We start from the raw sequence: 17,006 nt of genomic DNA, 5'->3' as shown, positions 1-17,006 counted from the left end.
TGGGTGTTGACACAAATTGTCATGAACAGAAATATTGTTTCCTATAATTGGCCTTTCAGAGACATTATGCATGCATACCCCATAATTTAACCATAAGACATGAAATGGACACATTGTAGAGTTATGGTCAATACATTTCCCAGTCAATTCAGGAATTGAATTGGACATAGAATTTGTATGGGAAAATGCCCATAAGTTTAATTCTAATTTCTCAATTCTAATTTCAAATTCTATTTAATCCCCATGTTGACTGAAATCGACATAAAATCCTTATGTCGTGTATAATTGAATGTACCTTTGTGTCCCCACTGATGTTGGTTTGTCCTTGTATGTTGCTGTTACCTGGGGCTCCCAGGGAGGCCATCGAAAGGCAGACGAGCAATGTATCTTGGGAGTCTCTTTTCCCAACCGTGCTGAAAGAAAACAGGTTTTCACGCTACCACTATAATCTGCGAGTCTTTCATACTGACTCAACATGCCCAGGGTGTTTCCGATAATAAATGATACTGTGAAGCCACTGCCTACCTTGCTGTGCTATATGGGTCTGAAAGATGTCTGAACTGGTCTCTGGACTTAGTGGAGTGATACATGTGTCTAACAGTGCTTGATAGAAATGGCTTAGGCTATCTGGGGCAGTAAATCACCTCATGGAAAGATATGAAGAGATATGTTTGATGGTTCAGTCAAGTTGTGATTGTTCAGTGTCCATGAGGTATGACTCAACATTATAGACCTCAGTAGTTTTAAGCAGTGATACTGATGTTGAATTTAATTGATTTCAATCATTACTGAAGACAATATCAAAAATCTACCTTAAGTGAAAAGTAACAGTAGATTTCAGCATTTGTGGTAAATATGACCAATGCATTACATTAAAGCAAGGTTATTTTTGTAATGAATAAGAAGTTACATTGTCTTGAAGCCTCTCATAAACATTATTTTCCCAGCAGTAAAACGGTGAACATGACTTCTCAGCTACCCCACCTAAACATTACTAAAGCTTTACCCATCCATTTGATGACCTTCACTTTTCCTCCCTTCCTTCTTTTTGTCGAACTTTGCCTGCTTCCCACCCAAGAGAGATCCAAGCTTAGGTTCCTTCCTCTCCTCCTTTCCCCTTGGATAATCTCCTTTTTTACCAATCGGAGCAGGGAGCTTGCTCTTGCGGAATCCAAACCAGTTTGACAGTGAACCGGATTTCTGCTTAGTTTCAGTTGTCTTCTCCTTCTGCTGAGATTTCTGCAAATTCTCCTCGATTCCCATCATGACCTTCTCCTCGATGGTGGAGATGTTTGACTGTCTCTCTGGTTCCCCATGGATACGTTCATAGAAGGTGCTAGGGGACTGTTTCTCAGTCCGGAGATGTGAACATGAGTTTACTCTCTGGTGTTTAAGACCAAATCGATCACTGGAGGCCTCCAGATGCAGAGGTATTGGCAAGCCTTCCTCATTAATGAAATTGTTGTGGGATTTGTTCCTTGGACAATTGTAGCTATTGGAGCAACTCATACTACCCCGGAATACATCACCAATAGAATTCAAAGAGCTTCCTGAGTTAGTTTTGATGTGACTACGGACATTTCCAGACCTGCTGATGTTCGGTCTGTCCATATAGCGTGCGCCGAAGCTTTGACTGCGAGCCTTTGCTCCATTCATGCCCATAACCGGGTGGAGAGGAGGTCGGGTCGAGACTGAGACCGAGCGCTTGAATAGCCAGCTCTCTTCATCAAATCCCCAGTCCAAAGTTACACCATTCTCTGCCACTGGAGGTGGGAGTGCAGCCTCCTCTAGTGAGCTACAGTGGGTCTCAAGCTTTCTCCTGGCTTTGGCCTTGGCTACAGCTGCATTGACACAGTGCATCATTGGACGTCTGTACATGTCCTGGTTGAAGGTGTCAAAAGTCTGCACTCCCTTAATAGCAGTGATAACTGCAAAGTTGTTGCCCAGCTTTGGGGTTGTCTCATTGGTTTTGGAGCCAACAGGAAGGGATGCATTTACTGCCCTGGTCACAGAATGTTGAGAGATACTAACTATGTCATGGCAAAGTAGAGACGCTGAGGCCTGAGGTAAGAGCTCTGTACTTTGTGGCTCACCATTGCCTTGCTGGGACACAGATAAGCTGTCCTGATTTTGCACCACAAAGGGAACACTATTTTCCTGATGGGAGGCTTGTGCCACAGTCCTGTTCATTGAGGATTGGGATGAGTCTGTTTCCTTGGATTCTTGAAGAGTGGTCGAAGTTGGTAAAGGATGGTAGACTTTGGCAGGGACCCATTTTGGTGGCTTTTTCACCTCAATACCCATTTTGGGAGCCATATGATGAGTGTCTTGCATTTTGTTGGGGGCTAGAGGTTGCATTTGTAAAACAGATGACTGATGACTTGACGGAGGTTTGGTGCTACGGGCAGTTGCCTTTACTGTGCTAGAGGTTTGGAGCATAACCACAGACTTATGCGCCTGAGGTAAGGAGCCATAACCAGGTCGAATAAGTAGGGAGGTGGTCCAACCTGGTGGGAGTGGAGGTAAAGGAGACCTGATATCATTGCGAGAGGAATCCGAGTGCTGGTCTTGCTGCCTCTGTTTAAGTGGAGAGCAAGCTGAATTGTTGGAGTTGGGGCCTTTTACCCCACAGTCGTTTCTTGATGGGAGTTTGGAAACTGGTTGGGATACTTTAGATGTGCTCTTGGGGCAATCATTCAGCACAGGTGGCTCAAATAATTTGACCAGTTTCTGAGGGGAGGAAGAAGGGGAGCCATGTACTGTATTCTCAAGGGGCCCTGAAGTTGTTGCCCCACTAGCAGTCTCACCTTTCTCAGTCATTTGTACTGATGCCTTAGCTGGACCTGGTGCCTTGCTGAGGTTGATCTTTGTGCGAGGGCCACTGGGCCCAGGAGGGTTTGAGCGGTTCTTGGCCCTTTGATTGACTTTGATAAGTGTCTGACGTAGGGGCTGGTGCAGCTTGGCCTGGTCTGGACCTCCATCTGCACTCTTGCGTCGGAGGATAAAGGCCTTCCTTGCTGAGTCGCAAGCCATAGGCTTTGTTTTCCTCTGTCGGGACTGCAAAATGGTGTAGTCCTTGGTATCAACTCCACCCTGGCTGCTCGGCTCTCTGTACTGCTTCGTATCCATGGAAGCACTGCGCTGTCTGGCCTCACTAACCCAACTCAGAGCTCTGGCTGCTGCATACTCAATGGGTAGGCTCACTTCCCTAGCCCGTGCCTCTAGATGTTTGACCGTAACTTTGTTTTGTGGCTGTTTAACGCTCTCTGGCCTCAAATTGTAACTATGTCTTGTAACTAGCTTGTCTTTTTCTATCCAGTTTTTATTTTGAAGTCCACTCATAAAGTTAGGGCTCTCCGTTGGGCTGAGTCCAGGCTTCAGTGTGGGACCATCGAGCAAGAAGACATCTTTGATAGGTGAGAAGGAGTTGCTGGGAATTACGAGTCTTACAGGCTCCTCTTGGGAGTTGTAGACTGTAGAGCTCTTTCCCCCTTGTGCCGTTCCCAATTCAGACGCAGGCTCTCCTTCCAGATGGAGAGTCTCTTTAATGGGTTGGGCGCAGGACTCCCTGGTTGGTGATTGAGGCAATTTATCCTCTGCATCGTCTGAGTCAGAGATTAAGGCACTGACTCCTGCTCCTGGCTTAAAATAATTTCCCTTTGCCAATGCCAAATTAGGCACTACCCCGTGGGGCCCACCCTTAACCCCTAAAGAGTATATGCCCTCATTGGAGGTCATGCAGTCCTTGAAATGTGACGTGGAGGCGAGTGAAGATGTCTCCTTGGGAGCTGGGCTGCGCATTTGGAGCCTCTTCAGGCCTTTCAGAATGTGGCCCTCCTTCCAATTTAGATCGGGCTGCTCTGCTGGGACAGACCGATTGCTGGACACTGACCCTGCGCTCATCCTCTTCTCCCGGCTTATCACAGACTGTGACAAAAGAGAAAGACATTTTAGTTGTCAACAACAACAAAAACTAAAGACATTGGTATTACTTGACGAACGTTGAGGATCCATTCTACATAGTAATTTATGAAAAGTTACTTTCCTTAACACAATTAGTTTGAGTTCAGACTGGGAGACTCACCTGCTTGGAGGAACGACGTCCTTCTGCCCAAGTATGTGAGCCACTGGAGTACTCAGTAGAGGCGCTGGATAATGAGGCCTCACTGCCACTGCAGCTACTGCGTGGACAGGTTAGACTAAGCAGGCTGGGCCACCTCCCTGCAGGAACACTTGCCTTTCCATTCCGCTGGACTTCCTGGAAAATAAGGAGTGTGTTCAGAAATTCAGTTCAAACTTTATTGTCCCCATACTGAAATTCAAAAGATAGACATGGAAGTGAAGTGTCAGCAGAGAGAAGTGACTTTAATGAAAATAAAGTTTTATTTTGATACGATTTTGGTAGAAAGCCCATGTTCAGAGCAATTTTTTTTTTATCCTATAGTTTTACCAAATAGGTTAAGCAGTTCCCGATTAACATAAAAATGAACTACTGAATACATCACTGTCCCTTTCCAGCCAAAGGCTAATTAAGGATAGGTATGACATTCTCCACTCTACTTGTCACAGAAATCTCACTCTACAATGCAGGCATTCACTCGTCTTCTCTGTGCATGCAGACAATCTTTGTTTTGTCTTGATTATGTATTGTTGGACACATGGTCAACAGTCAGAAACTAAGGCCGAGATTCAATCCAATGTGCATTACAGCACAGGGCACTATAACAGACTTTTAGAGCTAATTTCCCATTTAGCTGACATGTGCAAAGTATTTGATGAATGTAATCTATGTGGACATCAGCGAAAATGCTGTTGAAAGACGCATTGACGACTTTATAGTGCCCTCTGCTATAACACACATTGGATTGTATCCCAGTTTCTGAACGCTTTACAATCTGTGGTCTCAGTGCCAAGACAAAGATGTACAATACACTGAGCCTGTAGACCCTTGGGTTTTCAAAATGAATGAATGCATAATAAATGACAAATGTCAGATGAGTAATAATGTTGTTTAGCGTGAGTCTACAGGATGGACAGTGATTGATAATCACGCAGTGGTCTATGACTCAGCCTCATTCCTCCTCTCTTAACTTCTCTCTCTGGCTGGAACCATGGGACGTCGTTTCCAAAAGGAAAATGCTTTATCTAACTTTCAATCACATAGCCTGTGAGCAAAGAGAGACTGTGTTTGTTCCCAGAATGGTAGGTCTACTTGGCCAACTCTCAGCCACACTTGATGGATGAGGCCAAGAAGATCATCAAGGACCTCAGCCACCCAAGTTACGTTCTGTTCACTCTGCTACCATCTAGCAGACAGAGACAGTACAGGTGCATCAAACCCAGTACCAAGAGACTGAAAAACAACTTCTATCTCCAGGCAATCAGACTGTTGAACACCCATCACGTCATCTCCTGTAGTAAGACAAAGATAGACACCTCAAACACACAGACTCCAGTACTCACATATCTACTTACACGCGCAAAAGCCCATACTCACAAACACACGCACATACTGTACACTAATTTTAGGACACCTACTCATTCAAGGGTTTTTCTTTATTTTGACTATTTTCTACATTGTCGAATAATAGTGAAGACATCAAAACTATGAAATAACACATATGGAATCATGTACTAACCAAAAACAAATACAAATTATTTAAATAGCGTCCCTTTTTTCCTTGATGACAGCTTTGCAAACTCTTGGCATTTTCTCAACCTGCTTCACATGAAATGCTTTTCCAACCATCTTGAAGGAGTTTCCACATATGCTGAGCACTTTTTGGCTGCTTTTCCTTCACTCTCCGGTCCAACCCATCCCGAACCATCTCAATTTGGTTGAGGTCGGGGGATTGTGGAGGCAGGTCATCTGATGCAGCACTCCATCACTCTCCTTCTTGGTAAAATAGCCTTTCCACAGCATGGAGGTGTGTTTGGTCATTGTCCTGTTGAAAAACAAATGATTGTCCCACTAAGCCTATAACCAGATTTGACGGTGTATTGCTGCAGAATGCTGTGGTAGCCATGCTGGTTAAGTGTGCCTTGAATTCTAAATAAATTATAGACAGTGTCACCAGCAAAGCACCACCACACCATCACACCTCCTTCTCCATGCTTTACGGTGGCAAATACACATGCGGAGATCATTCATTCACCCACACCGCATCTCACAAAGACACGGCAGTTGGAACCAAAAGCCAATTTGGACTCCAGATCAAAGGACAAATTTCCACCGGTCTAATGTCCATTGCTCGTGTTTCTTGGCCCAAGCAAGTATCTTCTTCTTATTGGTGTCATTTAGTAGTGGTTTCTTTGCAGCAATTTGACCATGAATGCCTGATTGACACAGTCTCCTCTGAACAGTTGATGTTGAGATGTGTCTGTTACTTGAACTCTGTGAAGCATTTATTTGGGATGCAATTTCTGAGGCTGGTAACTCTAATGAACGTATCCTCTGCAGCAAAGGTAACTCTGGGTCTTCCTTTCCTGTGGCGGTCCTCATGAGAGCCAGTTTCATCATAGCGCTTGATGGTTTTTGCGACTGCACTTAAAGAAACTTCCAAAGTTCTTGAAATGTTCCTTATTGACTGATCTTCACGTCTTAAAGTAATGATGGACTGTCGTTTCTCTTTGCTTATTTGAGCTGTTCTTGCCGTAATATGAACTTGGTCTTTTACAAAATAGGGCGATCTTCTGTATACCCCCCCTACCTTGTTACAACACAACTGATTGGCTCAAATGCATTACGAAGGAAAGAAATTCCACAAATGATCTTTTAACAAGGCACACCTGTAATGCATTCCAAGTGACTATCTCATGAAGCTGGTTGAGAGAATGCCAAGAGTGTGCAAAGCTGTCATCAAGGTCAAAAGGTGGCTATTTAAATCATTTTTATGTAACACTTTTTTGGTTACTACATTATTCCATATGTGTTATTTCATAGTTTTGATGTCTTCATTATTATTATACAATATAGAAAATAGTCAAAATAAAGAAAAACCCTTGAATGAGTAGGTGTTCTAAAACTTTTGACTGGTAGTGTATACACACACTCACACACAACCAATGCTGCTGTCCCATGTATATAGAGACATTAAACACGGGATCGTTTCTTTTATAATGTTTTTCACACTGTGTATTCATTTAGTGTTGTTTTCTTCACATAGCTCATTCTAATACATCTACTACTGTGCATCACATTTTGTTATACTGTTTATTGACACTGAATTCTCAACATGGCTCACTGGTGTACATATCATTCTTCATTTGGTGTATATACGCATAGTTTGCATTTGGATTACTGATAAAGTGTACATGTGGCTAACTGTAAATAAGTAATCATTTCACTGTAAGGTCTATCTATACTTGTTGTATCCGGCGCATGTGACGGATAATATTTGATTTGTTTTGAACTGGGTTAGTTCCTGATTTCTTGTTTCTATCTTTTGTTGTACTTGTTTGACATTTTTGCGGCACAGTTAGGAGCTAGTAACACAAGCATTTCATTATAATATCTGCTAAACTGTGTAAGAGACCAACAAACTTTGATTTAAACTTTAAGGAAAATACCACTCAAGAACTATATTTTGGCATTTGTTTCATTATTCCACTGTTGATACAGTCCCAAAATGTTTTGCATGTCAGCAAGCAAGTTTTCAAGATATAGAACTTTCAATTGTATCATACCGAGACACTTTCTGTATTTTGAAAGTTCTATATATTGAAAACTTGATTGCTGACATGCAAAACATTTTGAAAGACGGAAAGTGTTAGGTGTGCTGTGACCCCTTTTTAAATAGCATTGATCCCTAACAGGGCTGCCATTGCCAGCGTTCGCTCAAAGTCATTAGTGTCATCTGTTAGCAATAATTAATGTGAATAGAAAATAATTGCATCAGGGAGCTGGGGACTGGGCCGATTTAGTCCATTCATTGATATTCACCTAGTATTTGGTGATCTGCTCTATACTTTATTTCACAAGCTCTGCGGGAGAATGCCAAACAAAAGCACGTTCAAGCGGATTAATCTGCAAGCTAATTACCGCTGGCAACTCCAAGAGTTTCTCAGAGATTTGACATCACCGATACAGTAAAACAAAAACATTCCATGTACAGCAGCGATTACGAGTCAAGGGCGACTTCGGTTCCAGTGCTGGGAGAATTTTTCCTGCTTTCATATCTGAATGACTTTAAGAGAATTTGAAAGCAGGGGATACTGTACAATAACTAAAATGTTCTTTTTTTTGCCATTAAGATTCATTTTGAGTGTGAAATAAAAGCTGGGTATAACCAATGTCACCTTGATTGCATCAACACACTTACAATATTGACCTTTATCACAGAACAAAAATTCTGACACAATTCAAAGAAAGGCCTTTGAATGTGCTGAGAAAACACAGATATGATATGTATACAGCCAGTACTTGTCAACATGAAGACAGAAAATAGGATGCCGCATATCTCAGGATGTCGAATGAGTCCATATCTGGCCGTAGGAAATGTCCATATATGATATTTGAAAGTAATCAAATGAAATGAAATCAAATGTTATTAGTCACAAGTGCCCGAATACAACAGTTGTAGACCTTACAGTGAAATGCTTACTTACGAGGCCCTAACCAACAATGCAGTTAAAAAAAAAAATGAATAGGAATAAGAAATAAAAGTATCAAGTAATTAAAGAGCAGCAGTAAAATAACAATAGCGAGACTATGTACAGAGGGGTACCGGCAAAGAGTCAATGTGCGAAGGCACCGGTTAAACGATGTAATGAGGTAATATGTACATGTAGGTAGACTTATTAAAGTGACTATGCATAGATGATAACAGCAGTGTAAAAGAGAGGGGGAGGGGGTTAATGCAAATATTCTGGGTAGCCATTTGATTAGATGTTCAGGAGTCTTTTTGGCTTGGGAGGTAGAAGCTGTTTAGAAGCCTCTTGGATCGCGACGGGAACCGCTTGACGTAAGGTAGCAGAGAGAACAATCCCAATATCATATATGTCTAAAAGACACACGTAAGATTCAGAATTTGCTGGGATAAGATGCATCTCCACAAATCTCCAAATATGCATTAGAAAGGGTCTGAAAAAGGTCATGTAAAGATGAAGCCTTTTCACCCCCTCCCCCTCTTTTCTTCCTCATCTCTCCTCTTTCCTCTCGGGTTGCTGAGCACCATGGCTTGCAGTCCATGCAGTAATTAGGCTGTACTGCTGTTCACATTCCATTTTCACACGAGACAGAGACACGGGGAAACCAGCACAATAGACCAAGCTTGGTCTGGACCCATGCAGCGTTACATAACCCTGAGGGAAAGAATCTCCTGTGTGCCTCTATGTGACTACCTCTTCACAGTTACAACTACGTGTGGTGTACATCTGGTTCATTGATAGAAATAAAGTACCACTAGCTAAGAAGGTTTTTAGGAAACTCACTTCAGGTCAGTGTGAGGACATGGTATTCATTTCAAAGACTTTCACTTTCCTTTGTGTTGTTAATATTGAATGTTTCTGGGCATTATTACTTGGTAAGTAACATTGCCATGATGGCACTATTCATATTTGTGTGTCTGTCCAGGAATTGGTTAAATCTATAATATGTGCATGTCTGCTTTGGCTATTTAGGGAATTTCCAGTTATGGTGATAACCCAAACACGTAAAACTGCTAAACAATACCACAATACCACAAATGTCTATTATCTATCCTGTTGCCTAGTCACTTTAACCCTACCTATATGTACATACTGTAGCTACCTCAGTTACATCGTACCGCTGCACATCGGCTCGGTACTGGTACTCCCTGTATATACAGTGCCTTGCGAAAGTATTCGGCCCCCTTGAACTTTGCGACCTTTTGCCACATTTCAGGCTTCAAACATAAAGATATAAAACTGTATTTTTTTGTGAAGAATCAACAACAAGTGGGACACAATCATGAAGTGGATCGACATTTATTGGATATTTCAAACTTTTTTAACAAATCAAAAACTGAAAAATTGGGCGTGCAAAATTATTCAGCCCCTTTAAGTTAATACTTTGTAGCGCCACCTTTTGCTGCGATTACAGCTGTAAGTCGCTTGGGGTATGTCTCTATCAGTCTCTCTATCAGAGAGACTGACATTTTTTTGCATTCTCCTTGCAAAACAGCTCGAGTTCAGTGAGGTTGGATGGAGAGCATTTGTGAACAGCAGTTTTCAGTTCTTTCCACAGATTCTCGATTGGATTCAGGTCTGGACTTTGACTTGGCCATTCTAACACCTGGATATGTTTATTTTTGAACCATTCCATTGTAGATTTTGCTTTATGTTTTGGATCATTGTCTTGTTGGAAGACAAATCTCCGTCCCAGTCTTCAGGTCTTTTGCAGACTCCATCAGGTTTTCTTCCAGAATGGTCCTGTATTTGGCTCCATCCATCTTCCCATCAATTTTAACCATCTTCCCTGTCCCTGCTGAAGAAAAGCAGGCCCAAACCATGATGCTGCCACCACCATGTTTGACAGTGGGGATGGTGTGTTCAGCTGTGTTGCTTTTACGCCAAACATAACGTTTTGCATTGTTGCCAAACAGTTCAATTTAGGTTTCATCTGACCAGAGCACCTACATGTTTGGTGTGTCTCCCAGGTGGCTTGTGGCAAACTTTAAACAACACTTTTTATGGATATCTTTAAGAAATGGCTTTCTTCTTGCCACTCTTCCATAAAGGCCAGATTTGTGCAATATACGACTGATTGTTGTCCTATGGACAGAGTCTCCCACCTCAGCTGTAGATCTCTGCAGTTCCTCCAGAGTGATCATGGGCCTCTTGGCTGCATCTCTGATCAGTCTTCTCCTTGTATGAGCTGAAAGTTTAGAGGGACGGCCAGGTCTTGGTAGATTTGCAGTGGTCTGATACTCCTTCCATTTCAATATTATCGCTTGCACAGTGCTCCTTGGGATGTTTAAAGCTTGGGAAATCTTTTTGTATCCAAATCCGGCTTTAAACTTCTTCACAACAGTATCTCGGACCTGCCTGGTGTGTTCCTTGTTCTTCATGATGCTCTCTGCGCTTTTAACGGACCTCTGAGACTATCACAGTGCAGGTGCATTTATACGGAGATTTGATTACACACAGGTGGATTATATTTATCATCATTAGTCATTTAGGTCAACATTGGATCATTCAGAGATCCTCACTGAACTTCTGGAGAGAGTTTGCTGCACTGAAAGTAAAGGGGCTGAATAATTTTGCACGTCCAATTTTTCAGTTTTTGATTTGTTAAAAAAGTTTGAAATATCCAATAAATGTCGTTCCACTTCATGATTGTGTCCCACTTGTTGTTGATTCTTCACAAAAAAATACAGTTTTATATCTTTATGTTTGAAGCCTGAAATGTGGCAAAAGGTCGCAAAGTTCAAGGGGGCCGAATACTTTCGCAAGGCACTGTAGCCATGTAATTTGTACTCGTCATTTTACTCATCATTTACTGTGTATTTATTCATTGTGGCATTATTTATTTATATATATATATATATATATATATATATACATACATACAGTGGGGCAAAAAAGTATTTAGTCAGCCACCAACTGTGCAAGTTCTCCCACTTAAAAATATGAGAGAGGCCTGTAATTTTCATCATAGGTACACTTCAACTATGACAGACAAAATTAGGGGGAAAAAATCCAGAAATCACATTGTAGGATTTTTTATGAATTTATTTGCAAATTTTGGAGGTAAATAAGTATTTGGTCACCTACAAACAAGCAAGATTTCTGTCTCTCACAGACCTGTAACTTCTTCTTTAAGAGGCTCCTCTGTCCTCCACTCGTTACCTGTATTAATGGCACCTGTTTGAACTTGTATAACTCAGTATAAAAGACACCTGTCCACAACCTCAAACAGTCACACTCGAAACTCCATTATGGCCAAGACCAAAGAGCTGTCAAAGGACACCAGAAACAAAATTGTAGACCTGCACCAGTCTGGGAAGACTGAATCTGCAATAGGTAAGCAGCTTGGTTTGAAGAAATCAACTGTGGGAGCAATTATTAGGAAATGGAAGACATACAAGACCACAGATAATCTCCCTCGATCTGGGGCTCCATGCAAGATCTCACTCCGTGGGGTCAAAATGATCACAAGAACTGTGAGCAAAAATCCCAGAACCACACGGGGGGACCTAGTGAATGACCTGCAGAGAGCTGGGACCAAAGTAACAAAGCCTACCATCAGTAACACACTACGCCGCCAGGGACTCAAATCCTGCAGTGCCAGACATGTCCCCCTGCTTAAGCCAGTACATGTCCAGGCCCGTCTGAAGTTTGCTAGAGAGCATTTGGATGATCCAGAAGAAGATTGGGAGAATGTCATATGGTCAGATGAAACCAAAATATAAAAACTCAACTCGTCGTGTTTGGAGGACAAAGAATGCTGGCTGAGTTGCATCCAAAGAACACCATACCCACTGTGAAGCATTGGGGTGAAAACATCATGCTTTGGGGATGTTTTTCTGCAAAGGGACCAGGACGACTGATCCGTGTAAAGGAAAGAATGAATGGGGCCATGTATCGTGAGATTTTGAGTGAAAACCTCCTTCCATCAGCAAGGGCATTGAAGATGAAACGTGGCTGGGTCTTTCAGCATGACAATGATCCCAAACACACCGCCCGGGCAACGAAGGAGTGGCTTCGTAAGTAGCATTTCAAGGTCCTGGAGTGGCCTAGCCAGTCTCCAGATCTCAACCCCATAGAAAATCTTTGAAGGGAGTTGAAAGGCCGTGTTCCCCAGCAACAGCCCCAAAACATCACTGCTCTAGAGGAGATCTGCATGGAGGAATGGGCCAAAATACCAGCAACAGTGTGTGAAAACCTTGTGAAGACTTACAGAAAACGTTTGAGCTCTGTCATTGCCCACAAAGGATATATAACAAAGTATTGAGATAAACTTTTGTTATTGACCAAATACTTATTTTCTTATTCTCTTATTTATACTTACTTTGCAAATAAATTAATTAAAAATCCTACAATGTGATTTTCTGGATTTTCTTTTCCTCATTTTGTCTGTCATAGTTGAAGTGTACGTATGATGAAAAAAATACTTTTTTTGCCCCACTGTAAACACAGTACCAGTCAAAAGTTTGGTATCACCTACTCATTCCAGGGTTTTTTCTTTATTTTGTATTATTTTCTGCATTGTAGAATAGTAGTGAATACATGAAAACTATTAAATAACACATGTGGAGTCATGTAGTAACCAAAAAAGGATTAAACAAATCCAAATCAAATATATTTGAGATTTGAGATTCTTCAAAGTAGCCATCCTTTGCCTTGATGTCAGCTTTGCACACTCTTGGCATTCTCTCAATCAGGTTCACCTGGAATGCAGTCTTGAAGGAGTTCCCACATATGCTGAGCACTTCTTCGCTCCTTTTCCTTCACTCTGCAGTCCAACTCATCCCAAACTATCTTAACTGGGTTGAGGTCGGGTGATAGTGGAGGCCAGGTCATCTGATGCAGCACTCAATCACTTTCCTTCTTAGTCAAATATCCCTGGAGCTGTGTTGGGTCATAGTCCTGTTGAAAAACAAATTATAGTCCTACTAAACGCAAACCAGATGGCATGGTGTATCACTGCAGTATGCTGTGGTAGCCATGCTGGTTAAGTGTGCCTTGAATTCGAAATAAATCACAGACAATGTCACCAGCAACGCACCTCCACACCATCACACCTCTTCCTCCTTGCTTCACGGTGGGAACCACACTTGCCGAGATCATCCATTCACCTACTCTGCGTCTCACAAAGACACGGCGGTTGGAACGGAAAATCTCAAATTTGGACTCATCAGACCAAAGGACAGATTTCCACCGTTCTAAAATCCATTGCTTGTGTTTCTTGGCCCAAACAAGTATCTTCTTCTTATTGGTGTCCTTCAGTAGTGTTTTCTTTGCTGCAGTTCGACCATGAAGGCCTGATTCACGCAGTCTCCTCTGAACAGTTGATGTTGAGATGTGAATCCTTTATTTGGGATGCAATTTCTGAGGCTGCCTATCCTCTGCACAGATGTAACTCTGTGTCTTCCTTTCCTGTGGCAGATCTCATGAGAACCGGTTTCATCATAGCGCTTGATGGTTTTGGGCGACTGCACTTGAAGAAACTTCCAAAGTTCTTGAAATGTTCCTTATTGACTGACCTGCATGTCTTAAAGTAATGATGGACTGTCGCTTCTCTTTGCTTATTTGAGCTGTTCTTACAATAATATGGACTTGGTCTTTTACCAAATAGGGCTATCTTCTTTATAACACCCCTATCTTGTCACAAAACAACTGATTGGCTGAAACGCATTAAGAAGGAAAGAAATTCCACAAATTAACTTTTAACAACGCACACCTGTTAATTAAAATGCATTCCAGGTGTCTACCTCATGAAGCTGGCCCAAGATGGCATAGCAGTTCAGACGTATTTTTGTCCTCGTCCTGTCATGTATATAAATATATAGATATATTTACAACTTTTTTTTCACATACATTTTTAATTTCCCAAAAACTCATCTTCAGAACACTCTCCTGCAATCCGCTTCACCAATTTATATTTATATAAAAAAGTATTATTTACCTCAGATCTGTAATCCTCCGAGAGGCTACCCAGAAATTAGCCAGAAGCTAGCCGGGAGCTAGCCAGAAGCTGGTCCAGAAGCTACTCTGAAGCTGGTTCAGAAGCTAGTTAGCTTATTTACTGGCTAATCGTTAATACTCAGCTAACCACGGTTTGTGGTCATCGGCTGTCCTTTGGCTCGAGAATCTATCGGCAGTTTTGTACGGCGCGGTGCAGCGCAGCGCGGCTCGGAACGGAACATACCGGATTTCGGCCGCTGGCTCTGGACATCCATACCTGGATCTCACAGCTAGCTAGCTGCTATCCGTGTGACTATCGGCTTTCGTCGATTCCGGAGCTAACATCAATTGTTCCGGAGCTAGCCAGCTGAAGAGTTCCATCAATCACTCCTGGGCTGCAGTCACCTATCCGGACCCGTTTTGCTGCCTACGCGGAGCCCCACCGGGCCTTCACATTTGGACTGCCGACGTTGTCTACCCGAGGGAATTGTCCGGCTGGCTCCTCCGGCGCAACGTTGCCTGGGCGCCCATCTGCGGCCTGCTAGCCGTTGGCTATCTTATCGGCTGCTATCTGAATAGACAATCGGACAATTTTTACTTTATTTTATTTTTATGTATTTATTTATTTTTCTTCTGGGGATCTATAACTATATCTATTGTTTTTATTTTTGTTGTTGTTGTGTGATTTGGATTAATCCCCTCTACCACACGGAAACCCACTAATCTACTGACGGAACGCAAGAGTTGGCTAATAACAGACCTCCATTCTATGCTAGCTTGCTCCTATGCTAGCTTGCTACCGATTTAGCTGTCTAAATCGCCGTGACCCCCAACCAACCTCTCCACTCACTGGACCCTTTTGATCACTCGACTGAGCATGCCTCTCCTTAATGTCAATATGCCTTGTCCATTGCTGTTCTGGTTAGTGTTTATTGGCTTATTTCACTGTAGAGCCTCTAGTCCTGCTCATTATACCTTATCCAACCTATTAGTTCCACCACCCACACATGCAATGAGATCTCCTGGTCTCAATGATGTTTCTAGAGACAATATCTCTCTCTTCATCACTCAATACCTAGGTTTACCTCCACTGTATTCACATCCTACCTTACCTTTGTCTGTACATTATACCTTGATGCTATTTTATCGCCCCCAGAAACCTCATTTTACTCTCTGTTCCAGACGTTCTAAACGACCAATTCTTATTGCTTTTAGCCGCACCCTTTTTCTACTCCTACTCTGTTCCTCTGGCGATGTAGAGGTGAATCCAGGCCCTGCAGTGCCTAGCTCCACTCCTATTCCCCAAGCGCTCTCTTTTGACGACTTCTGTAACCGTAATAGCCTTGGTTTCATGCATGTTAACATTAGAAGCCTCTTCCCCAAGTTTGTTCTATTCACTGCTTTAGCACACTCTGCCAACCCGGATGTTCTAGCTGTGTCTGAATCCTGGCTTAGGAAGACCACCAAAAATTCAGACATTTTAATTCCAAACTACAACATTTTCAGACAAGATAGAACTGCCAAAGGGGGCGGTGTTGCAATCTACTGCAAAGATAGCCTGCAGAGTTCTGTCCTACTATCCAGGTCTGTACCCAAACAATTTGAACTTCTACTTTTAAAAATCCACCTCTCTAAAAACAAGTCTCTCACCGTTGCCGCCTGCTATAGACCACCCTCTGCCCGCAGCTGTGCTCTGGACACCATATGTGAACTGATTGCCCCCCATCTATCTTCAGAGCTTGTGCTGCTAGGCGACCTAAACTGGAACATGCTTAACACCCCAGCCATCCTACAATCTAAACTTGATGCCCTCAACCTCACACAAATTATCAATGAACCTACCAGGTACCTCCCCAAAGCCTTAAACACGGGCACCCTCATAGATATCATCCTAACCAACTTGCCCTCTAAATACACCTCTGCTGTTTTCAACCAAGATCTCAGCGATCACTGCCTCATTGCCTGCATCCGTAACGGGTCAGCGGTCAAACGACCTCCACTCATCACTGTAAAATGCTCCCTGAAACACTTCAGCGAGCAGGCCTTTCTAATCGACCTGAATTTCAAGAAATTTAGAACCAGGAACAGATACAGCCCTTGGTTCTCCCCAGACCTGACTGCCCTTAACCAACACAAAAACATCCTATGGCGTTCTGCATTAGCATCGAACAGCCCCTGTGATATGCAGCTGTTCAGGGAAGCTAGAAACCATTATACACAGGCAGTTAGAAAAGCCAAGGCTAGCTTTTTCAAGCAGAAATTTGCTTCCTGCAACACTAACTCAAAAAAGTTCTGGGACACTGTAAAGTCCATGGAGAATAAGAACACCTCCTCCCAGCTGCCCACTGCACTGAAGATAGGAAACACTGTCACCACTGATAAATCCACCATAATTGAGAATTTCAATAAGCATTTTT

General features: G+C 42.6%; 1 protein-coding gene and 1 long non-coding RNA gene across 4 annotated transcripts in view; one reads left to right on the top strand and one right to left on the bottom strand.

Annotated features, from left to right (window-relative positions):
- Positions 1-17,006, top strand: part of LOC149984610 (uncharacterized) — a 755,830-nt gene that overhangs the window by 339,984 nt on the left and 398,840 nt on the right. The window lies entirely within an intron of this gene.
- LOC110519980 (nck-associated protein 5) overlaps positions 1-17,006 on the bottom strand; it is a 132,027-nt gene that overhangs the window by 36,962 nt on the left and 78,059 nt on the right. For all 3 annotated transcript variants that reach the window (XM_021596914.3, XM_090229554.1, XM_036974128.2), the window contains 3 exons: positions 4,085-4,258; positions 1,007-3,927; positions 296-413 (listed from right to left, as the gene is read on the bottom strand). In XM_021596914.3, coding sequence (XP_021452589.3) covers positions 296-413; positions 1,007-3,927; positions 4,085-4,258 — 3,213 coding nt within the window. The remainder of the gene's footprint in view (positions 1-295; positions 414-1,006; positions 3,928-4,084; positions 4,259-17,006) is intronic.

Source organism: Oncorhynchus mykiss, chromosome 3 (assembly GCF_057628025.1).
Source record: "Oncorhynchus mykiss isolate SJ-2025 chromosome 3, ASM5762802v1, whole genome shotgun sequence".
Lineage (NCBI taxonomy): Eukaryota > Metazoa > Chordata > Actinopteri > Salmoniformes > Salmonidae > Oncorhynchus > Oncorhynchus mykiss.
Note: the sequence above shows the minus strand (reverse complement) of the source record. Positions and strands in the feature narration are given on the sequence as shown.